The following is a 25,959-nucleotide window of genomic DNA, read 5'->3' as shown; positions in this document are numbered from 1 at the left end:
TGTTGCTGTATGTTTGTTGCTTGAGTAAGGGTTTGGGGAGTGTGTGTGTGTGCGTGTGTGTGTGTGTGTGTTTGAAGATGGAAGGTGACCTACCTTGTCCTGAATGGACTCAAAGACATCACAATTGAGCCCAGAGTGTACCATAAAGGGTTGTGGTCATTATCACTGATTTTTCACAGCACCTTCCTACTGTGCACGTCTGTGTCAGGATAATAGAGTGGTTTTGCTAAAGATGATTGGGATTTGCTATGAGTAGGGTGGAGCTGTCAGATATATATAGCTTTTTCTCTTAAAAATATATGGCCTTCCTTTTTCATTCCCAGTAACTGTAAAGCTCATTTGGGGCTGTTGCTTCCCAATCACTTAGCTCCCCATGTTCTAATGAATACACAGTACGGTGCTCAGAGGGACTGCACTTCCAGCTGACACATCAGATGGGAAACTCAGTGATTTGGTCCCAAAATTCTGTCTGGGTGTCCACAGTTTCATAGTTCTCTCCTTTCACTTACCAGTCAAAGGTTATTAGAACTAATTGGGTGTTTGTGTTCCACTGGCTCTCATGGTTTGATCTGAACACACTTTGCTCCACTGGTGGAATCACCATGTGGCCTGGGGAATGAACCTTGATCATCCATGCTCTTGCTCTTTGACTCTTTTTTTTTTTTTTAATTCCAGTTCTGCTGCCAGAAATGCCCTCTAAAACCCGCATCATATGCTTTTTTGATAAAATGACATGACTTAGAGAATGCAAGCATCTAGAATTATATCTCATAAAGCTCAGGTTTCAAAACTTAAGAGTGTTGAATCGAAGCCAGTCAAATGAACTAAAAGCTGGCTAGGGGAAGACAAATACTGGAGAGTGATGAGTGACTCTGAGCTGAACAGAGGGATGCCTGCTGTGAGGCTGTCAGGGATGAGGAACCATTTAATTGTTGCCTCTCTTGTCACCATTCGCAATGTAGGAGGCAGATGTTAAAGCCACCTTAATGCGTATGTAGGTGATACTAAATTCAGAAGTAGTCTCCAAGGCATAGAAAGTGTTGGTGGAAAGTACAGAAAGAAAAAGTCAAAGCTGCCACCACCTCACCACCTGACCATGCTTCATGAGACCATGGTCCATGAGACCATGGTTCAGAGACCACCTGTCCCATCCTTGGAGGGCCTCAGATAAGCATTTGGGAGCCTGAAAATAAGGTTAATTTTACTGCTTAGGTGTGTTCATCAGCTCTGTGGCTGCAGATACCTTCCCCAGAAATGACCATAGGATTCAGAGATCCAGTTTTAAAATATGCTGGGCACTGTAGTGGCCTTGTAACAGAAGATAAGTTTAGTTATTCAACACGTATTTATTGAATACCAGTTTTGTGCTAACACTGTGCTAGGTTCTGGGAATATACCTATGAAGGAAACAGACATGGCCTTCTGCTCTCAAAAAGCTCAGTTTATCTAGGGGAGAGACATAGTAAGATAATTACTACAAATTGTGAGAAATGCTATGAAGGTTTGGTGAAGGAACTATTTTGGATAAGGTGGTAAAGATAGGTCACTGAAGAGGGACACTGAAGCAGAGACATAAAGGATGGAAATGAGGTGGTTTCAAAAAGAGCTGGGAGAAGCACTTTTGTGCAGGCCATGGAAGGGAGCAAGTCCACAAGTCCGGGGATTCATAGAACAGAGGCAGCTGGATGCGGTGAGATAGGAGATGGTCGGAGAGTGAAGCAGGAGGCGGCTGATAAGAGCATGAAGATCCCCATGAGGAGCGTGGAGTTTAGTCTAAGTGCAATGAGCAGACACAGGCGGGAGTTAACGAGGAACTGATATGATCTGATTTACGTTTTAGGAGGATGACTTTAACTGCTCTGTGGAGAATGGATTGTAAACAGTCAAGAGTGGAGGCAGAGAGCCTAGATAGAGGGCTGTTGCAGACCAGATGGAAACTGATGACTCAGACCAGGGCTACGGCAATGAAGAGGGCAGAAAGGGACAGATGAGAGAGGAGGAGGTAGAAATGAAAGGACACGCAGATGGATTGGATGGGAATGAGTAAGGAACCATTTTACACATTCTGCCTCCTTTATACAAACCCCAGGATAGTATTATCCTAAATCACATTGATGCTGTACAAACTCCAGAATGGGTCTGAGCTCTCCTGGAAACATGTTTCCACCCCTCCCGAAGCAAGGGTGGACTGGCTGGAAATCTTTGCAAGGGACTTGAACTGATATTAGCACGGTTGGACAATGGCCCCTCTTCCCGAGTGGTAGGCCTCAGAAATTTATACCAGCCCCATCTCCCAACCCCATGAGTCCTGATCCTAATCTAGTCATGGCCACACAAAGGCAGCCCTTCACCATCATTCAGTTTTATGGCTAAGATTTTCTCTCCAGGGCTCTGCCCTGCATTTATTCCTATTAGAATTCCTAACCCAGCCTTCTTCCCATTAGTGTCATCTGTAAACTTAATGATGACCATTTTCTGTGTTGTAGCCTCCAGGTCCTTTAGAAACAATGTTCTCTGTATTTATGTTTGAAGTCATGAGCAGATGGCCTGCTGTAGGAGCACAGACGCTGAAATATGAGGCAAGGAAATGTGGTTTTGGAATGAGACTGGTTCCCCATGCGTAGTGCTAAACTTTATACCATAGAGTTTAATTTAATACTGGAGTTAGTGTTGAAACCAAAATAAAACTTACATCAGAGTTTATCTGATACATCTAATAATGTGATCGTTATGCTAAGAGAAGTGACGTTTGTGTAAATGACTTATACCCATTTCTATTTCACAGCCACACCACAGCTGTAAAGCTGTAGCTTTCTCATAAAAATGTGAATAATTTTCTCTATCACCCATGTGAACACAAACCCATAGTAAAAGACAAAATTCTCTCTAGACCTTACTTCTAAGCATTCTACGCACAAGGCTGGGATTTCCCTTGCTCAACCTAGTCCTTTCCTATACCTTCCCCCTACATCCAGGTCCTTAAGTAGCACACATAACTGTTTCCACATCTAACCATGCTAGAAGGCTAGAAATCCTAGAGACTTTAGCCTCTGAGTCTGTGGACTTTTTCGCCTGAGGCAGTCATGATACCCTTGTTCAGACTACTTAATGTTGGAAAATTACATCTTAGACAATGCATTCTTAGACAATTCTTCATGTAATGTTGCCTTGCACTTGGGGGAGTATTAACCTACAAGATAGGTACTCTTACTGGAGAGTTACATCAAAAATGTTAAGTTGAAACATTGATAGTGAGTGTTAGAAGTGACCAAATGCTACTTTCCTCATGCTGCCCAAGAATTGTTAAAAGTGAGGTCTCATCATGACACATACATATTTGCAGGACCCCATGCAAAATGAAAAAGGGTGACCTCCTTTTTTTAAAAAGTGCCATTAAAGGTACTAAAATGCAAAGCTTTTTTTCCTTTCTGCCAGTCTCTCTCTTGATTTATGGTATTTTTTTATTTGATATTTAGTGTTGTTCTAAGTAAAAAAATACTAGAAGTTTAAATAACTAGCATGAATTTTGCCATTCATCTTTATATTGTGCATGTGAGACTTAAATACTAATATAAGAACATTTAAGTTGTGTGTGAATTACCAAAATTATACAATTTGTATTTCATAGCTTGTACCTGCATATGTATTTTGCTCTTACAAGAACAATGAAAACACTGCACAAAACCAACTCAACTATTTTTTATTTCACTTTTTGATATATAGACATTCTATTGATACTCCCTACCTTCAAATTATTGATAAGGAAGGAAGGACTGAAAGAAAAAGGAACAGTGGGTTGCCCAACCTTTCCCTTTCCCTCTGTTTTCTTTTCCAACAGAAGTTGTTGGCTAATACAGGGAAGTAATAAGAGTAAGAAAGATATGATTGGGTTCTTTTATGGTTCATAGAATACTGTTGCCTTCTTCCTGTGTTTGAAACAAGTTCTGATGTGAACAGAAAGTGTGGCCTCTCAAAGCTGTCAGCCCCTCCACTCCCCACTTACACCACTCACCTTGCACTCACTGTAAGTCTCACCAAATTCCCACCCATTGTGGATCCACCGTGCTTCTGGGGCATCGCAGACACTATGCGTTAATTGGATAGCAAAGGACTACAGACACATGTACTGGGCATATCTCCTCTGCTCACGTGCATGCTCCCCTGTCTCATTAGGTTCATTTACAAAGCAAATTGAAAGACAGAATTATTAACAATTTCAAAACAGCAACAGTAGAGCATCCGTAGAGCATTAAGCCAACTGTGGGGCTCTTTTGAACCCAGGGCCTTTCTGAGAATGGGGACTGAGAGAGGGGTTTAGGATTAGGTAGTTGGGAGAGCAGGTGGAAAAGGGCCTTGACTCTGCCATAGGAAATCTCTTATTATGAAAAGCTCCTAATCTATTGGATATTCTGGTCCAGTTTCTGCAAGAGCATCTGAAAATTTGTTTGTATCTTTGGCAAAGGGGGTAGAGAAGATAGGAGGGAACTCTGCCAATTTTTTCATTCCAAGTTGACAAGGAAACTTCACTGAGGTAAAAGTGAGAGATAGCACAGACTTTAATTCTTAATTATAAGAGAAATTTTAAATGCATTTCAGTGTCCCACTTATGCTTTTAAACAACTGCCATCACTTAAAACCAAGAAATGATGACCAGAGCAAAATTAGAATAAAATTTTCCATCCAGCTTCTTTTATGTGGCGAATTTGACTTTGTGCAATTCAAGACTTAAGTCAATGTGCTTTTGAAAATGTCAGAATTATCAAATTATGTAATGAGATTTATAATAATGTCTTCATTCAGAGTTCAATAAGCTGTTTTCCAGCTGGCAATTTTCTGGAATTGGACTTTCTTTTGAACTTTGAAAATTCTGCACATTTCAAAGAGTCCATATTCTATTTCGTACTGGCTTTCTGTGCCAAGGTCACTGTTCTTTCCAGCTTCTCCGTCAACTAATATTTCTTTATGCAAAGTCTGCAAAACACTGTAAATGAGGCTGGTCAGGTTTGTAATGATTGATTTCCAATATGTGGGGAAATATCAAAGGTAATTACTGAGTTGGTACCATGGTTCCCATTTGCACTTATTAAGAATACATATTGGCAAAGTACCTGTTCCGGAGTGTTCCTGTCACTAACCCTCAATCACTCCCTGAATAGTAAGGATGAGGTAATGGCTGGAAATAAAAACCTTCCCCAGTGGTTCCGTGCCATCCCAACCAGGAGGACTGCTTGTTGTCCCTAGTCAGAAGGTGGCATCTGTATTAAATTTTTTTTTAAAGAGCCCAATCCAGAAAAATTCTGCTGTATGAATTATCACTTTGGTTCATTTTGTTTCTAGTGTATTTTCTGTTGGGAATGATCCAGTTTAACAATATGGGTTTGCCAGTTAATTGTCAGTCCTCCTCTTCACTTCATGTCAACAAAAATGGTCACCATAATGAGAATTATACTCAAGGCACAGGGTACATGCCTTCTCTCTCCACTGCCTTGGTCCCCTCCTCTCGAGATTCCCACAGGACCTATTTACTCACATCCTGGAACGGCCTCAACACCTTACACACCTCTTTGCTTTTCATAAAAACAGAACAAAGTACCTGCCAGCTTCTGTCATAGGAAGTGGTGGGGAACAAAGACTCTCTGTCCCTTCCCAACTTGATTCTTCATCTGTTTCATATTTCCACACACGCGCCCTGGTTTTAGGGTAGAAAATACACTTTGGTGACTGCAAAGCTAACTCTTCTTTTCAAATCACATGGAGTCTGATATCAGTGAAAATACCCTATGAGCCAGCAGGTATAGCTTCTCCTAGCAGGGTGGCTCTTACCTTGTACCTCGAAGTCCACCGCACTGAGAGGCCTGGGTCCACTTGAGTACAAGCCTTGTAGAGCAGGGTCTGGAGTCCAGACAAGCTTAATGGACCACATAAAAGCACAGACAGCATATTCTACACTTGAAAGAGTAAAATGTGAGGTTATTTGGAACTCTTCCCTAAAAAATGATTTTTAAAATCCCTCTGTAGATGGCCCTAGGGTCTATAAGTTGTGGCCCACCTGGCAATTTAACTTCTGCCCAGGAGCAAGGGTTGAGACAGAGAGCTCCCTAGTTACCTGCAGCCAGCATTTCTTTCCCTCAGGAAAGATCCTGCCCTCAGACACACCTGAAGCATAGAAAACCCTTCTCCAGTTTTCAGAAAAAGTGAAGGGAGCTAGCGCCTTCTGCTTACCCCAGTGATGTGTGGGTATATTTGTCCTACAGAGGGTGCACTGATGGACAGAACTGCTTTGGTAATGCTTTCCCACCAGTTACACACTGTAGCCATTTCGGATTCAGCCATGTGTGCCAGATTGAATGAAATGCTTTTTTATAAGTCCCCAAAGCAGGAAAACATCTTTCTCTGACTGGTATTTTTTGTACGTATTTGTTAATGAGTGTCTGCACAATAAAGATGTGGTCTGTAGCTTGTTTTCCAAGGAGAAATCCAATTTGGCTCTCATGGATATTGCTGCTACTCAGATACAGTTTAATTCTTTAATTGAAGCAGCTGCAAAATAGATTGTGGACAATGCAATGTTCCACAGGCTTTCCTGGAGCTGTCTGGGTGGAGATAACCTTCACTTTGGGATTCTGAGTCCCCTGAGCTTGTCAGAGTGGCTGTCAAGAAATGTCTCCTCTGGGGCAGGGTGACCTTTTCGTTGGCCTGTTGGGAGTGGTGGCTGACTTCACAAACTTAAGTCTAGTCTTTGTGGTCAAAAAGGTGCTAGCATCCTGCCACCCTGGACAAAGGAGTGAACCAGGAATCTCTCCACTGGCTCAGCGTCTGCAGCCCACCTAGAAGGCAGTGTGTTATTATAAAGCCTCTTCTCTCAGCATGTCACATGCACTTAACTTTCCTAATTTATACAAATACTTTGGGGACAGAAAAGTTTTGGTGTAAAAGAGAACAAGTTTGGGGAAAGAAAAGATCTGCTCAAGGCATGGGTGCTTGCGCCCCTCTGCCTACCAATGCTCAGAGGATGAGTCAATTAAAGAGGAAGAGATGAGACCTCAGAGCTTGCTCAGAATCTCTGCTTAGAGACTACAGTGGCTTTGGCCAACTAAACTCTGAGCTCTTCAAGGTGTGAAACTGTGTCTTAGTTATTTCTGTTTGTCCAGTGCATCACAGGTGCTCAGCAAGTGCTATAAATCAGGGTTCCCATGACTCCTTCCTCAGGGTAGATAATTTGCTAGAACAGCTCACAGAACCCAGGGAAACACGTACCTTCGGTTTACTGGTTTATTATATGACAAAGGATACAGATGAAGAGACACATAGGGCAAGGTCCAGAAGAGTCCTGTGCATGGGATCTTGTGACCCTGTAGAGTTGGGATGTGTTCAACAATCCAGAAGCTCTCTGACCTCATTCTTTGGGGGATGTTATGAAGGCTACATCAGGTATACTATCAATTATTAACTAGATTTCCAGTTCCTCTCCCCTCTCCAGAGAAAGGGGAAGTATGGCTGAAAGTTGCCAGCTTTTATTACGCTTGGGTTTTCTGGTGACCAGCCCCCATCCAGGAGCCCAACAAGAGTAGCCTCATTAGAACAAATCATGCTCCAATCACCCAGGAAATTCCAAGGGGCTTAGGAGCTGTGTGTCGGGAACCAGGGTCAAAGACCAGATATTAGCAGGAACTGAGAGTAGAGACTGAGAGTAGATAATAACACTAATATATGTCTTATTATTTCAGAGAATCCCTCAGAGACTCAGGAAGAACTCAGTGAATTTAGGAAATTTGACAATCCTAGTGAAAAGCAAGAGATTTCTTATCACTTACTTTTCTGTTTGCTGAATCCTAACTTAAATTGAGATTTTGGCAGCCTGCCCCTTTTCTCTTCACTGCAGTGCTCAGCTGATGGTCACATTTGTCCCAGGTTAGTTCTTGACATTTCAGGCCCTTTCTGGGTCTGCTCAGGCTCTGCTCTGGTCCTCAAAGTGCAGCAAATAGGAGTACAGGGCATCTTGCGGGTGGCAGTTCAGCAAGGACAAGTGCATTTACCTCCTGCCTTTACCTGTACCTAATTCAGCCAGTGAAGTATGGCCTCTATTTTACTAATTCAGAAGAGAGAGGATGGGGGCTGATTTTCATCTCCAGGCAACACTAGCTCTGAATTTTTAAGGAAGCTTCAGACTGAATTCACTAATCAATGAGATAAGATGTTTTGCCCTTTGGCTGCGCACTGACATCTTACTCATTTGATCAGGTCCATACTTTTAATTCTAGCAACACTTTTTAATCATAAATTCAGAGAACGGCAATAGTGAGATTTACCCACATAATTTTAGTACTTTCATCCATTAATTCGACAAATATTTCTAAGGCACTTACTATGCACCTAGGCCCCATGCTGGGTGCTGGAGCTACAATTCTGTACATTGCTTTTTATCGATCTCTAAGCCTCAGTATCCTCACCTATAAAAAGAATAAGAAGAGTACTTCCTCATAGGATTTAGTAGTGGATTCAATGAGATAATACACATGAAGCACATATTAAGCACTCAAATGCTCGTTGACATTGTTAGCACAAACACGGACCCTGAAGTCACTGCAGGGCCTAGTGGAGAATACATACAAGTAAATAGGCAATTAGCATACACAGTGAAGACTGCTGTGAGGTGGAGACCACAGGGTTCACAGGATCATATACAAGAGAAACCCTAACCTGGACATGGGACTTCAGAGAGGCTTCCAAGAGGAAGTTCCACTTAGGCAGAAACCCAAAGACTGAGAAGGAAATAGCCAGCAGGGCACTGGGAGAAGAACTCCAAAGGGAATGGCTTTTCTAAAGGCCCAGAGCTGTGGGAGAATGGGCCTTTCAAGGAACTGAAAGAAGGAGAAGTAGTACTACTCAGAGATAACTACCATTTTCATTTAGGTGTATATCCAAGTTAAATTGCACAGAGACACTTATTTCCATTCAAAAATAGGATTACCCTCTTTTAAAGTCTGCTCTTTTTCTATGCACCATAATGAACATCATTATATATATAATATATATTTGTTTATTTATTTATACATAATTGACATCATTAACTATTCTTCTAAAATAGAATTTCTAGTGGCTTAAAAAATATCATAGTTAGATTTCCCACAGTTTGCTTATCTAGTAATTTATTTATTGAACGTTTGTTTTCAGGTTTTTTCCCTATTAAAAATAATGCTGTGATGATCATTGTACCAATTAAAATTCTTTGCTCATAAGAGAAAAGGGAAGGGAGGGAATCTAGGGAACTTAAGCAGAGAAGAAATGAGGTGGTTGAAAAGCCAAAGCACCCAGCTTGGAAAGGATAGGATCCAGGGCAACAGTCAGTCCCCTCAAGTTGCCACTGCATAGAATAAATTCGCTCCAGCCACTCTCAATATGCTGTCATACCATTGTTTCCAGATTCCCTGGAGAGAATGTCCTGCTGGCCTAATATGATCACTTACTCTCCTCAAGGGAGATCAAGGAACCTTGATAAACAGTATACAATCATGGCTAAACCATTTCCCAAAAGGAAATCCAGATGCTGTAATTAGAAGGAAGAATTGATATTAGGGCACAAAATCAACAATGGCTACTACAACCATCTTACGGATAAGTCTTTGCGCATTTCTAGGATTATTTCTTTGGAATAAATTATGAGAAGTGGAGTTGCTGGGTCAAAGGGTATACAGTAATTGAGGCTTTTGATATATATTACCAGGTTATTCTCAAGAAAGATTATTTCTGACAATTTTTTTCTTTTTTTATTGTGCTAAAATATATATAACATAAAATTTGCTCACTTAACCATTTTAAAGAATACAATTCAGTGGCATTAAATACATTTACAATGTGGTACAACCATCTCTCATGTCTATTTCCAAAATTTTTCATCACTCTGAACCCAGTAAGCAATAGCTCTTCAATCTCACATCCCCCCCAGATTCTGGTAGCCTCTGTTCTACTTTTTGTATATATGAATTTCTGTATTCTAGATACTTCATATATGTAGACTCATACAGTACTTGTACTTTTGTATCTCGCTTGTTTCACTTAGCATAATGTTTTCAAGGTTCATCCATGTTGTAGCATGTCAGAACTTCATTCTTTTTATGACTGAATAATATTCTACTATAAGGATATGTATTTTGTTTATCCACTCATCTGTTGAGGAACACCTAGGTTGTTTCTACCTTTTGGCTATTTTGAATAACACTGTAATGAACATTCACATACAAGTATCTATTTGAGTACCTGTTTTAAATTCTTTGGGATATATATCTGTATACCTAGGAGTGGAATTGCTGTGTTAGGGTAATTCTATGTTTAACTTTATGAGGAACTGTCAAATTGGTTTCCATAGTGGCTGTACCATTTGGCAATCATTCTTGATAATAAACTCTAGAAAATGTTTCATTGATATTCTAAACTCTCATGATCTGACTATCCAAGAGAAACAAAAATAGTTCAGATGCATTTTTTGCCAAAAGCGACTCTCATTAAAAGCATTGTAATTTGGCATTTTTATAGCAAACTTATCAGTTTTGCCCCTGGCATTTTGAATGCAGGCAATGTCACCCACCTTGTCTCAATGAGCAGATGAAGGCAGGCCTTTATAATTCTTTGTGCATGCTTATGATCGCCTTCACTTGCAGCATGCCTGGAATTCTGATTTCATACCCACTATTTCTGGTGCCCCTTGTGTGATGACCCTCTGGGCTGCATTTCTAGGTTGGAGGATTCCTGGGTCTCGCTTCCACTCAGTTCTCTGTTCTCTGGTTTGGGCATTATCCGCATTGTACTGGGCTAGAAATTCCTCACTGCTGCCACTGGTTGCACCACAGAGCCCCAGCTGAGCCAGTGCTTCCTCCCACCCTTCCTCAGGTCTGAGATTGATGGGGCTGAGTACAGAAAAACTCTGTATTTGTTTAGGGGTACCTTACCTGAAGTCCAGTTGTAGATAAGACTGGGTAAGAGAGGCAAGGGGCAGGGGGCCAGACCAAGGGGAAATGGGCGCCCCCAGGCCCTTCTACTGCCAACTGTGTATTGAGCACCTTTATGTTCTAGATGCTGCTAGGCTCTGAGGGTATAGCTGTGAGAAAACGCAGTCCATCATCACTGAATTCATAGTCTAGAAAGGAAGAGACATATGAATCAGAAAATCCTACCAATAAATGTGTAAATACAAACTGAATCAAGCGTCCTTAGAGAAAGAAATGGTTCTACAAGAACACATAACACAGAAATGTGACTTAGCTCAGGCAGGGGATGGGGGTGGTCCAGAAAGGTTTCCCTGGAAAAGTGACCCTAGGGTTAACGTCTGAGCTAAGAATTAACAAACTCTGTGTGTGTGTGTGTGTGTGTGTGTCTGTGTGTGTGCTGGCATGTTGGGGAGGGCTGTGTGGGTTGGAAGTGGGAGATGATTAAAGAAACAAGAAGGCCCTGTCTGTAGTGGGAGGAAGAAAAAAAAAAATCAATGTCCTTGAGCATAAAAGGCCATGTAGAGAAAGGCAGGGTGGTAAGGGATCAATTCAGGGTAAAACCTCTGGTTTTAGTCACTGGTCTTGAGCCTGCAAGCAACAGGGAACCATTTGACAGTTTTAAGTAAGGTTGTCAAAAAATAGATTGGAGGGGATTTTGTTCCCTCTAAAGAGAGCAGCAGGGAAAGTGATAGCTTTTAGTATTTCTAAGGATGCTTTAGTCACATGGAAACTTTCTGGATCTGTCCTGCAGCTCCTTCTCTGTGGAGTAAGTCTGAGCAGCAGGGTTCTTTCCCTTACATGTGAGCTCTGGCCCACGACCACATCTAGAGCGCAGATCCATGGGGATATTCCACTTCCCTTCTTCTTGGCTCCCTAGGGTCAGATATCTAGATTAAAAGTGGCTACTGGGATAGTAGCATTTGTGCCCACCAGAGCTAACTAGGTTTTTGTGACTTTGGAAGTCAGACAAGAGGCTCCGTGATGGAAAAAGTGTTTGTCATTTAGCTGTCACACTTCAGCACATGTATACGTCCCAGAAGTAGGAAATATTGAGATTAAACGAGTTTAGGCACCTTCAGCAAAGCCTATAAGTGCTTAAGAAAATCATGACCTATGACCCTTGTAAAGTTATCATTTCTCACCCATTCAGCCCTGGAAAAACCTCCTATCAGCTTCAGGAGGTAAACTTCATTTGGTCATTCATTCAACCAAGTATTTATTGAGTGCTGATGTCTATATTCACAGGCACTGAGGATGCAAAGTTAAGCCCTGATCTAAAGGCGCTTCCTTCCAACCATCCTTAACCTTCCCAGCACATGCACGCAGGCGCACACACACACACACCACTTATGTTTATATTTTCAAGGCAACTTGGAACATAACTGTGTACATATTAGAATATAACTATTTTCATGAGCCTAAAAACTTTTTCAAGGAATATAGAGAAGAATTAGCAACGTTTATTAAGTACTTTGATATTTCAGACATTAATGATAGATGTTTCCAGATCTCATTAAACCCCTATGAGGAAACTGAGTTTTGGAGATAATAAATAACTTCCCAGGATTTGATATAGACCTTTCAACTCCAAGTAAATTACTTCACCTTTGGTCTTTTGTGAAGCCTTCCCAGAATCCCCCAGTCATAAGTAATTGTTTCCTCTTCTGAATTCCCAAAGCACTGCAAACACCTCCTGCTCATGTGGTGTTTAGTTGTTTTACAGAGAATTGTTTACATGTATCTTGGCCCCTAAGTTCCTTGAGGACAGGAAGATGTCTTGTCCATCCTGGTATCCCTCGAGCTGAAGAGAGTACATGTGTGCCACTAACATGTGCTCAGAAAATGCTTGCAGAGGAAGAACGTATCCATAGGTCTCACCTGGTTGGTCAGAGCCTAGGGTCGCAGACCAGCACGCCTTTCCCACTCCTCGTTTTGTAGCGTATCATCAAAGGCCTCAGGGTCGCGCAGTGTAAACCATCCAAGCTGCAAGCCCAAGCCCTGATCACACCTCCGTCAGCAGCTGCCCTTTGCCAGCTTTCCAGCCTCATGGTACACACTCCAAAGCTACACCCCACTCCTGGAAGCCAGACGCCAGTCTGAGGTCCATGCAGGCTCTGGCAACAAGACTCCTTCCCTGACCAGGCCCCCCTGTCCAGCCTGAGTCACGTCTGCTATGATACAGTACGGTCTCACTGATTTCTCCATGACCATTAGCGCTATTGAAATTAATTAATTGCCTAACTCATTGGCTTAAGGACTCTTTTCCTTGCTAAATTATAAACTTCATGATGGCAAGAACTATATTTGCCGTATTCACCACTGTATCTAATGCCTAGCACAGAGCCTTAAACATGATACATGTTCCATAACTGAATTCTAGCACCTCCTATAAGCCAGGCACTCTACTAGGCGTGGGCTTTAAGAAGGCATAAGTAGTCTTAGACCTCGAAGAACACATGGTTCAGTGATTAATCCAGTAAACTCTGCAACCCTCTGTCAGTTTCTTTTTTTCCCATTTATTTTGGTTCAATTTACTCTATATACTGCATTTTCTAGCTTTCATACCACAATTGACTTTTTGACAAATACTAAAGAAAAAGAAAAAGAAAAGATTTAAAACCTCTGTCTTTTTAGTGTCATCGGTTATTAGTTTTCCCTCTCCAGCTAACAAATGGACACTATTTTTCTTCAACCTCTTCTCTTGTCTGATACACTTAAAGAATGTCTGTCTGTGTTTCTCTTTGTACCTTGAAAATTGCAATGCCTTCCTTGCTTTGGCTTTTTTTTTTTTAATTGACATGAAAAGCCTTGATATTTGCCTTCCTTCTTTATGGTTCTTATTGTTTGAAAACTTCTGTTCATATTCCATCTTTCATACAATGTCTGTTGTTGCTAGATATACATGTGCATTTTTTTTTCTGTCTGCTCTATTCATAAAGATAATTTTTTTTCTGCCTTTTCATGTCATTTCCTTAAGAGATATTCAGGAAGCATTCCATTTATTTAATTTTATTTGTGATTATATAAATGACACATATTCATAGCAAAATAAAAGAAAATGAAGAAAGGGAGGGATAAAAGAAGGGAGGAGGGAAGGAAATATAATCTGATTCTGCTGAGAGCTGGTTTACATGAGGGAGAGATAAAGACAGTGAGGGAGGGAAGATGTAGTCCTAAAAAATAGAGAGAGAGAGGATAAATAGGGAACTAATAGAAGAGCTAGGATAAGAGAGGAGTCTGAAAACGGCACATGGAGCTAAGTAAAGGTGTAAATTTCACATTGACTTTGGCTTTTAACCCACCATCAAAACTGACTTACCAACCAAAATCCTAGGTTCCCCTGAAGGGAAACTATATTCTACATTAATTAAAGACTTAACTATGAAAAAAAAACTTTAAAAGTTTTAAAGAAAGTATGAAATATCTTTATGAACTAGATATTAGGAAGGACTTCTTAAACAACACACAAAAAGAAATACACATTTTATGCCCATGAGATTGGCAAAAATTAAGTCTAAAAATAACAAGTGTTAGCAAGGATGTGGATCAAAGGGAACTCATACAGACATCACTGGAGGAAGTGTAAGTTGGGATAATTAGAATCACTTTGGAAAACAATTTGGCATTATCCTGTAAACTTGAATATTTGTATACCTGTGTGTGACCCAGCAGTTCCACTCTTAGGTATGTACTCCAGAACGGTGCTTCTCTGACTTTAGCAAGCATCTGAATCACCTGGAGTGCCATATAATTAGGGGGCCTCATCCCTGGAGATTCTGATTCAGTACATCTGGGATGAAGTCCATGAATTTGCATTTCTAAGAAGCACCCAGGTGATGAGGCTGCGGCTGGTTTCCAATCACAGTTGGAGTAATACTTCTCCAGATTTCTTCACCTGGGTCTTAGGAAACAGGAACAAGAATATTCACAGCCACATTGTTCATAATAGCAAAAATCTGAACACAATCCAAATATCTCTCAGCAGAAGAATGGATAAGTAAATTGTAGTATGTTCACACAATACAGTATCATACAATATTAAAAATGAATGAACTGTAAGTATGTGTAACTTACATCAAAACATAATGTTAAGTGAAAAAAGTAAGTGAATCATCGAAACATAATGTTAAGTAAAAATGTAAGTCACAGAAAATACATACAGCATGATGCCACTTTTATAAAGCTAACAAATTAAATAATATATTGCTTAGAAGCACATGTATGGATAAAACTAACTATGAAGCAAGGGAATGAAAAACACAAAAACAGGAAAAGGAAGAATCACATAACTAGATGCAACAGTGTGGTGTTATGGTAGCTTTTAAGATGGATGGTGGATCCTCATCTTCAGAACTGTCATGTAAGTGACATATATTACATATATTCTCCTGTATGTGAAAAACATATACATAGCACACAGAAAATGGAAACAAAATTTTTTAAATGAGTGCCAATCAGATAAGCTAAATAAGACAAGAAAAGGTTACAAAGAAACTAAAATTATAGTTAATACTTAAAGTACTCACTGGATTTAGTAAATGACAGCAGTGATTCTGTAGAAAGTGGATATGTAATGTGGAGGACAACTTACCCTTGCAGAGGGAAACAAAAAGATTTTCAAACAATGAGAAAGGAGATGATGGATGTGCAGAACTAAGGATGAAGATCTAACAGACAGACTCCTGAAACAGATTGGAGAGAACAGAAAAGAAAATAATTTGAAGGTGCATTTAAAGAAAACTGTCATAGGTTGAAGAAGGGCCTTAGTCTTTCTGATTAAAAGTATTTCCCCAAATACAGGTAAATTAATGCAGAAACTCGCATTAACACATTCCTGGTAAAAGTTCAAATATTGAGGACCAAACATGACTCCTATAAGCATCCTGGCAGAACACAAAAAGGCTAACCAAACATAGTGTAAAATTCATGCTACCTTCAAAAACTTCTCTGCAACAACCACCACTACAAAAAATGATTCCAGAGTTTATTTTGAAAAATAAGTGAATATGACTAAAGAAAGTTTGAACAAAGAAAGAAAAATTATAATGAAATGAACTTGAATCTCTAGATAATAAAATGTAAATTATAATAATGAAAATGATATGAAACTGATTTTTTTAAATGGAGAGCTCAGTGGGAGAAATAGGAAATCCAGACACAGGATTACATATAATATTTCTCATCAGTATATGTATCATGATATATATCATAAAATATTATATATTATATGTGCATATATTTACATATATTTAAATATGATATATAACATGATATTGTATATCATATAATACACATGTTATATATAATTATATATTTACATTATAATGTATAATATTGTATATGTGTATATATGTTATATACATGTATGTATACATGTTGTATATATGAATTATAATACACAATATAATATACATTATACAATATATAATGATATACAATATACATTATAATACAATATTATATACACAGTATAATATAGTATATAATACTAAACATTACAATATATGACATTATACAATATAATATTTATATTTCATACATATATAATTTAGTATGTGATAGAGATGGATTTAAGGATATGATGCTATAGATGCTACAAAAACTAGCACATTATTTAGACAATGATAAAGTCAGTGCCATACACCAAGATATTTTTCAATGAATTAAAAGCTTAAATTGTTTAATGATAAAATAAAAATAATCTTTTAAAAATTAGTAGATTATTCTGATCCTTGTGTGAGGAAGGACTTTCTAAGAATAAAAACAAAGAAAGAAATTAAAAGGAAAAGACTGATATATTTTTCTATAAAGTTTTTAAATTCTCCATGTCAAAAAATGTCATAAAAAGTGATAAAAAGCAGACTACAAATGGCCAAAATATTTGTTCCATGAACATTCCAAATATTTCTACCACTAATATGTTACAAATCAATAAGAAAAAGGTGTATGCCCCATTGGAAATAAGGGTGACTGTGGTAATCACTTCACAAAGATTACTTCAAATCAGAAACACAGAAATTGTGGTCAAATAAGAGAAAATTGAACCACTGAGGGTTTTTTTCATTTATATGATTGACAATGGCAAAATATTTGCCCCTTTAAATGTAAAGAAACCATATTTAACAGCCATCCTAAGTCTAAAGTTAATTAAAGTGAATGTTTGGGCAAAGCTTAGAGCTCACAGTTCAGGGCAGATGTGGAGCTATTCTTGTGGCTGGAGACTTTGTTCTGATTTATTCAATTCACCAGACATTTTAAACCAGCTACTGTTATGTAGATGACCACACATGGGAAAAACACAGATCATTAAGAGGCTTCTGCCCAGAAAGATGAAGGCTGAGAAAATACGGTTGATGTCTTTAAGACCTTGAATAGCATGCATGCACTGAATGGTATGTTCACTGAAAACCAGAACTGGCGGAGAGGGGGAAGCCCCTAAACAATTTAGGCGGCCCTGTTTTCCATGGCAAGTTAGACACTCTGAAGTCATTACCCCATCAAAGGAGAGAAAAGCAAATACAACACAAGTACCAAATGTTTTGTATCAAACATAAAAATAAAACATGATAATAGAAAATACAGTAGACATTAAGGTGATGGGGAATAGACTTTTGTAAGTTCAAGTACATGTGTGGATACAGATTGGATATTTATTAATCAGTTACAAATAGACCCTGGAATGGTTAGCAGAATCACATTACTTCTAGTTTAGAATTATTGAGAATGACCAAAACTTAGCACCGTGGTTTGCAGACACTCTTCTGTTTGCATTTTTGACTCCGGTCTCCTGCCTGGAGGCACTTCCTCTCCTTCCCACCACATTAATAGTCTTCAGTGACAGGGTTTTGAGGATGACATTTTGGGTTCTCATATTGGTGACAATCCTGAAGATTGAAAATCTTCCATTTTATAATTAAACAAAAGTCATAAACTAGGATGAAAGTAAAGTCATAGAAAAGAAGTTATTTTATATGTGAAAACCTTTGATTCATTTGTTTTGTGTGCCACTCTGGGCCCGCCCCACTGACATTCCTCATTTGATCAGTTGAAAGGCCACTTTAGAAGTGCCACTTCATTGTAAACTGAAGATGAGTGCTTCACTGGGGTGACCATGCTTACACGGGTATGTCTCGCTGGTCATGTTTCACTGTACTCCTGATAAGAAGTGGCCTGTGTGTTTGTACATTTACGCAGAACACCTGAATGCGTGTCCTCCTCTGACTCTCCGCCTCTCTTCCCCTCAGGACTACTGGCTCTCTCTCCTTTACAAGCGCCTGATCGGCCCCAAAGTCTTGGCCGTGCATGTGGCTGGGCTCCAGCGGAAGCCTCGGCCAGGCCGAGTGATCCGGGACAAACTAAGGATTTATGCTCACTGCACAAACCACCACAAGTAAGTCTTCAGAGAGATGGCACAAAAAACCACCCCGAGGGGCTTCAGGCCCCTGTGAGAATTTCATACCAGGTGGGACCCCTTTAAGACTTTTGAAAGCCGCTTCTGGAATCACGATACCTGCTCTTTGCAGGTTTCAAATGATCACTGATAAACAGCTTTTTCTCCAAGGAAACCCCCTTTCTCACACTTAGAGGAATTATTCATAAAGTGTTCATAAAAATACTTGCCATTTGTTCATTTATTTCTTCATCCAACAAATTTCTGTTGAGCATTTTCCCTCAGCCAGTTGATGTAATGCCCGGAAGGCTTCTTTGTGTGCCTATGCCTGAACCAAGACTAGAGATATAAAATCTGTTCTTATGATACACCAGCCGAGCCTGCGGAAATAAGTCTCCACGTGTTGGAGAGCTATAACACCAGAAACTTAGGCATATGCCAGTGCGTCCCAAGCTGGGCGTGCCTAGATGTAGTGATGCCAACTTGAGAGCCATTTTCAGTATTTCAAAAACCTTTTCAGCTATTCTAAACGTTAAGAGGTTAAATAAAATCTAGGCGTCCTTTTTTAGGGGACCAGACTTTGAATAATCAGCATGGTAATGTGGGGTTATCCTCTTTTTCATCTAAAGCTCTGGTTGTCAGAGTTGTCTTTAAACATAGGAATAACCATTATCAATCAATCAATAAAGTTTGGCAGATAAAATATGTTAAAACATGAGGATCATAAGGTAAAAACTTAAAACTGAACCTAAAGTGAAACCCATCTGACTAAATAAGCTTTCTTACATCACTTCCTATTTAAGGAGCAGTGTAGGCAGCTCTGGAAATAGGAACTCTTTATGCAGAGAGGCCTTGAGGGGAGTGGGAGTGAGGGAGAAGGAAGCAAGTGCCTCCAGCCAGACCTTCATCAGAGCTGATCACGGCTGATCGCGCGGTGGAGAGCACAAAGCGCCCGAGTGGTCAGGTTACCACAGACGCTCCTTCCCCTTCCTTGATGAGAGAGGAGCCAAGCCAGTTAACTTATCATGATAAGATTTTTCAAAGAATCACTCTGAGCGTAGAGGAGCCAGGGGCCAGTTGTCTTGTCTGTAGATACAAGTGCCTATTGTGGATGAGAGGAGGCTGCTTTGGGCAGAGGCCAGACGCTGTCAACGTCCCTTTTGCTCAACAGGAAGCTCAGTCCAATACCTGACAGAGAGTGACTGCTTTATGGCCTTGGCTGGAGATATCTGATCACCACACAAGGACACATTGTATTCCTTGTCTCCACCCTGTCACTGAGGTAACCACCCAAAAGGTGGACCCCTAGCTTCAAGAGAGAAAAATTACTCTTGGCACCTTTTGTCTGTATTGGGAAGCACATCAGTATGTGCCCTTTGGACTCGGGGTCTGAGGACCCAGGGGAAAAATGTCGGTTGCCAAGCCACAGACTTAGCAGGATTTGGGGGTCCTCACAGAGGTCTCCTTACGTAGCTTCATCCCAGTGATCATCCTGCCATTCTTTGACATTCTTGTGGGAGGTTGTAACTAATATTCTAAGTATACTGCGCACTCAGGGCCAGTGCCTCATTCAGCTTTGTTTTCTTGGTGTCTAGTAAAGTGACTGGGCTGAAGAAGGTCTCAGTGAGTGATGAATGAGTGAATGAATGAAGGCAGAAAGAAGGCTTCAAGACATCACTGGTGATTTACAGTTCTAGCTCCCTTCCCCTTTGCCATCAGCACATCAGCCACAGGGATGGGGCGTGGTGGTGCAGTCAAGAATGCTACCATTTACAAGTGTGAACTCATTCACTGGATCCAGTACTCTCTCTCATCACCGGCTGTCCTCCACTTTCTGTGGGAGGTCACTCCAGAGCCTCTCTGGGGAAATAGTGCCACTGTGCTCTGTCAGCACCATCCCTCCTTCTCCCTACTTAAAAAAGGAAGATCAGGCTCTACTAATCTACTTCACAGATGACATTAATAATAGTTGGGGTGAAGTCTTTTTTGTTCCTATTAGAGAAGAAAGCCCACGTCAGTGGGCTGGCTGAGGATGAGCAGGCTGGAGTCCTCCATGTCAGTGGGTGTCTGCTGCCTTAGACAGGTAGGCACGAGGAGAGAAGAAGTACCTCTGCTCCTTCTCTTTGGGAAGACACGTGCCCTGTGCCCCCTCATCCTCCACAACAGTCATGATGAAGCCTCCCTGATTCCCTCAGTTTATTTGCGGCCAACGAGGCCAAGGTCACAGAAATGTCCCAGGGTGAGCATGTTAACTTCATGCTGTTCAATCTTGACCAGTACTCTGAAAATATATATCCTTGGTCAAAACAAGGATTGGGTGACAAAGTATAAATTTACCAGTAGGACAACCCAGAGAAAGTGTCTTAAAAGAACTCCTACAATCCAGCGTGTATTGACCCCTTGCTATGTGCCAAGCATCTTGCCAGATATTTGCATTTATATTGTCAAGTTGAATTCTGAAGGTTCTGTGGTATCATGCCTAAATGCAAATAATAACGTTAATAATGCAAAGAATTTTACATTTAGAAAGAACCCTTAGCTGTCTTTTGCCTAGTGTCCTGTATAACACAGAAATTCCATTTACATCTCTCTGGCAGTCATGAACCTCTACGTGAATACCTCACTCCTCTCATGGCATCTCTTGCATTGTGGGCCATTTCTGACCTCGTAGAGCATTGTCTTCTTCAGTCTGACTGACTGAGGGTAAAAGGTCAGGTACTCCTGCCAAAACCAGCAGGTGCTTTTCTGCTTTGTGTTCTAGATTCAGCAAATCAGGACACCGGTGGCATGACAGTTCGCACCCTAAGTCCTGTTGTTCAGAGAACAAATAAGTTTTGACTAGGAAACCTTCTTTTTATAAACTATTCTGCTAACACAATGTATGTTTCTGAGGAGGAGCTGAAGTCTTTAGCCAAGTTCAGAACCAATTGGAATTGTCTGGTGGATACTGAAGCAAAATTAAGCCTTTTGGGGTTCAAGTTCGTTTATTATTGGCAAAACACGACTTCCTGTTTTTCAGAAGAAGTTTTTTTAAAAGACTCATAAAAAAGGTTCCTGAGGCTTCTTGGACATCAAATGACTCTTACAAAACAATATTTTGATGAGTTAAGTGTAAATGAATCAGAAACATGTGGATTAAATTTCCCTTAAAATACACAGGGGCTTTGAAATTAGGGGAAAAGATGTTTGGCAAAACATGGCCTGACTTTTACCGAACCCAAAAACGTTGAATTAGATTTGGAGACGATGGACCAACCCAGTTCTCAAACACATTGACTTTCACTGGAAATGACCGTGGATTTCACAGCATCAGCCCCCTTCCCTTCCCTAGTCTCCCATCTTCACTGGAGACATTTCTAGAACAGACTGTTTTTTATCTATAAGTCAAGATGCACCTCCCCACATGACACCCTCACCATGAATCCATGACATTCCAATTCCAGCCCCCTCTTGACTCACTTCCTCCTCCTCCTCCCATGGCAACACAGAGATGTCAGGCTGCAAAAGAACAGCCAGAAAGATGAACTCCAGATACATGCATTCTCTGATGGTGAAAAAGTCTCACCATAACTGAGACATGGAGCAAGATAAGTGTTCTACCAGACAGAAAGGGGCATTAATATGAGAACCAACAGCCACCTGGACTTGCCGGCATCAGAAGATCAGCAATTGCCTGTAGGCCATACCTTCAGTCAGACTCCATTTTCTTAGGGAATTGATACTCCTCCAAGATTATTTTTCCTGTAGGCAGAGAATGTACATTCTTCAGAACTCTGGATTCTCAACACACAGTACTTTCAGGTTGGTGCTGCATTCCCCGGCCAAGAATGTGTCTTCACAGCCAACAGGCCTCTGCTTAATGTCCCTGCCCACCAGCCAAGCAGGGAGAGGGAAGGCCGAGGCAGTCTCCAATGCCAGTTCCTACCTAAGGAGGCCCCCTGGGTTCTGTGAGAGCCTCGGCAAGTTGGTCTCCGGGCTGGCGTTTAGCTCCGGTTTGTCTCCCCCAGGGGAACTATGTAAATGGAAATCAGACCATTGCCAAGCAGCTTGAAAAGATAGCTTTTCCTGAAGCAATGCTGTGGTTTCAGGTCTCCCTCCCACCCACCACTTCCCCACCTCCCGCTCTTCTCCTCTGCAGACTTCAAGGGCTCATCCTGCCCAACTCTGCAGAGGAGAAACTCCTAAGTGCAAGCTCTCTCCTCCTCCACTGCCTTTGAGAAGGTGGTTTGAGGGTAGTTAGCAGAAGGGTTTACCGCAGCCTGGGAAATTGGTACCCATGCGTGCCTACTTTTGCTCACACTCTGAAGCCCAGAGAACTTGGAGTTAATGGTGTCTTCCTCAGTTTGGCACACAGCTAAGCTAAACTTAAAACCCACCAATGGCATATAGTTGGTGTTCTTTGATGATGATGATAAACACTGACATTGGCTAGCAGCATCTTTTTCAGAGTTCTGGTGACACAGATCTGCTCAAATAAATTGGCATTCCCTCCTGACTCCAAAAGCTAGTTCACATGTCTCAGGGGACTGAGAAGATGGACCAGAGGAAGAGCGACTAGATAGAAGAATCATTTAATAAGTTACCGGAATATCAGTGTAGGCATCCAAAAAGCCTTGAGTGCAATAATGTACCCTCCTACGGATGCAAGAGAAAACATGGGACACAATACCAAAAGGATATACTTGGGGAATTTTTCTCATAACCTTCATGGATTGCTCTAGGCAAGTGGTTCCCAAACCAAGCTCATCTGCCAAATATCCTGAAAGATTTTTTTTTTAAATACCGATTCCCAGACCCCAGTCACAAATGGACTGAATAAAAATCTCCAAGGATGAGCCCTGGAAACTGTATTTTAAAAAATCCAAGTGATCATATTGACATGCCCTTCATCACTCACTTCTTAATTAGCCCTTTTAGAAGCAAAGATGAGTGACCCAGAGGCTGAGGGGTGCTGTTTCTGCAAAGAATGATATTTTCCTCTGGGCACAGTTGACTTAGAGTTTCTCTGAACTCCTCCTTTGAAGGCAGGACCAGGTCATTTTTTCTGTTTCCTCTCATTAACCCATCCAGATGGGGCCCTAAGGGACCCTTTAGAAGCAAAGTCTTTTTTCCTACAAGAGAGAAGGAAATCATTATAGTTTTGTTGATACATGCTAAAAGGCTCTTGCATGTAGGCATGTAGTTCTCTCAGGCTTCTGAACGTCCTGTGCTGTTTAAAAGGATTCCAAAACAGTGAATAGTTTTATAATCATGGGGTAGGTAAAGCAAAAACAGTAGAAATTAAAAAGGTCAAGAAATTTGATTACTTAATAGTTTGTAACTTTTATGCATCAGGACACAACAATGTAAACAAACTGAAGCAGTCAAAGAAAGCTGAGGGAAACTGCAATATACATACAGACAAAGGATCATCTTTAATAAGTAAATAGTTTTTATAAATCAATAGAAAAATACACAAAGGACGTGAATAGTCAGTTTACAAAAGAAGAAATAGCAAACAGGCAAATAAAAAAATATTGCACCTCAGTGTGAATTTTTTTAAAGTACAAATTAATACAACATTGAAGTCTCAATATTACCTCTCAGGTTGAGAAAGATATTTTAAGATTAGTATCCCATGTTCTTAAGGGTATGAGGAAATGGGTACTCTCATACATAGGTGATGAAAGCAAATTCATACACGCTTTCTAGAGAATTAATATCAATATTATCAAAATGTGTATATTAGTCAGGATAGGCGAGGTTCTGCTCTGATAGTGAAGGACCTCCAACCCCCCATGGCTTCCAAAAAGAAGATGTATTTCTCTTGCGCACTACTTGTCTGTCATGGTTTGGCTATTGCTCTGCTCCTCATAATCCTCATTCCAGGATGCAGATCAGTAGAGCACCCTCTATCAAGAACACAGTCAGCCTCACAGCAGAGGGTAAAAGACACATGGCAAAATGGGGCTGCCTAGTAAAGCCGCTGCCCAGGGGTTTTAACATGTCCACCCACATCACATTGACCAAAGCCAATCATGGGATCACTCTAAGGTTCAACAGAGCAGGGACAGAAAAATCTTCCCACAGGAAGGGGCACTACTTGGGAATGAACCGGAAGATTTCATGAGGAATCATTCACTGCCTTCCCTTGGACCTAATGTTTCCAACTTCCAGGACTTTGCCCATCAAAAATAATCATGAGGTACAAAAAGTTTATGTAAATGAAGTCCTTCATCACATAATTTATAATGGCAAAAAATTAAAAACAACATGCTCCAAAAGGGGGGGATTAGTTAAATAATATTACATTTCTATCATTGAAGAATTTAGTGTTCTTTTATAAGTAGAATATATAATAGCAGTAACATGGAAGCACATTTAAGCTGTTGATGAGAAAAAAAAAAAAACCTGAAAAAAACTGTGTGAATAATGTGATCCCAATTATGTAAAAACTGAGAAATGTGTCTGAATGTGTCAAAGTACTCAGTAGATATTTGTCAAACTAATAAACTAAAAAATACTGGAAGGCTGTCTACCAAAATGTTATCATATCTTAAGATAGTTGGATTATGGGGAATTTTTCTTTTTCTTCTTTGTGTTTCTCTATATTTTGCCCTTTCTTCCCCAATCAGTATGCTTTACTTCCTCAGAGAAAGATATTTTGTTTTCTAAAATCACTGCAGTACATTTAAACAAAAATAAAAGAAGCGTGGTGGGAAGTGAATATCTTCTTTGCAGAAAACCATAGTAACAAGGCCTTCCTATCTTTGAAGGTCTAGGATGGCCGAGAGCCATAAAGTTAATGCCCTTTCCTGGGGAAGTCCTGTTTTGTGCAGCCTATAAATGATTTAGAAGCCTCTAACAGACTAGTGTGTTTCCATCTTTCCCTTTCTCTCTCTGGATACCAGCCACAACTATGTTCGAGGGTCCATTACACTGTTCATCATCAACTTGCACCGATCAAGAAAGAAAATCAAACTGGCTGGGACTCTCAGGGACAAGCTCGTGCACCAGTACCTGCTGCAGCCCTATGGACAGGAGGGCCTCAAGTCCAAGTAAGTGCCGACCGGAAATAGCTTAAGAGCAGGAGCCAGGTGTGGAGGGAGCTGGAGTCCCCCTTTGCTGATGGTCAAGGTTGCTGCTAATTCACTCAGGGACTGCTTACTCCCTTTAGGACCCTGGTCGAGCCCTTCCCTGTCTCTGGGTTTAGAGTCCCCAGCCAACAGTAAAGTCAAATGATGGACAAAGTGTATCTCAACAAGGGCACTCTTGGTATCTGTCTTGACTAGATGATTCTTCATTCTTCAGGATGATCACATTTCAAGCTATTTAGTATCCTTGGTCTCTACCCACTAAATGCCAATAGCTCCCTACTCATGTGACAACCAAAACCACTGGTAGTTAAGAACCTAGTTCCTTCCAGCTGTAACATTCTGTAATGCTGTACTTCCTGTTTGTCGTCATCTACAAACCTCATGGGGCTTAGCGCAAGGAGCACTAGACAAAGGATCAGAAGTTCAGAGATCAGGAGTCAGTTCTGCTGAGTTAAAAACTCGGATATAATTAAAAGATTTAATTTGGGGTTAACTTGGAGTGGTTTTT

At 40.6% G+C, this 25,959-nt stretch overlaps 1 protein-coding gene across 1 annotated transcript in view; it reads left to right on the top strand.

Annotated features, from left to right (window-relative positions):
* Positions 1-25,959, top strand: part of HPSE2 (heparanase 2 (inactive)) — a 569,659-nt gene that overhangs the window by 524,188 nt on the left and 19,512 nt on the right. Inside the window, exons 10-11 of the mRNA XM_006210536.4 lie at positions 18,230-18,375; positions 25,266-25,412. Coding sequence (XP_006210598.1) covers positions 18,230-18,375; positions 25,266-25,412 — 293 coding nt within the window. The remainder of the gene's footprint in view (positions 1-18,229; positions 18,376-25,265; positions 25,413-25,959) is intronic.

The sequence above is a fragment of the Vicugna pacos genome, chromosome 11 (assembly GCF_048564905.1).
Source record: "Vicugna pacos chromosome 11, VicPac4, whole genome shotgun sequence".
Taxonomy (NCBI): Eukaryota; Metazoa; Chordata; class Mammalia; order Artiodactyla; family Camelidae; genus Vicugna; species Vicugna pacos.
The sequence above is the reverse complement of the archived record's forward strand: the minus strand, read 5'-3'. Positions and strand labels throughout refer to the sequence as shown.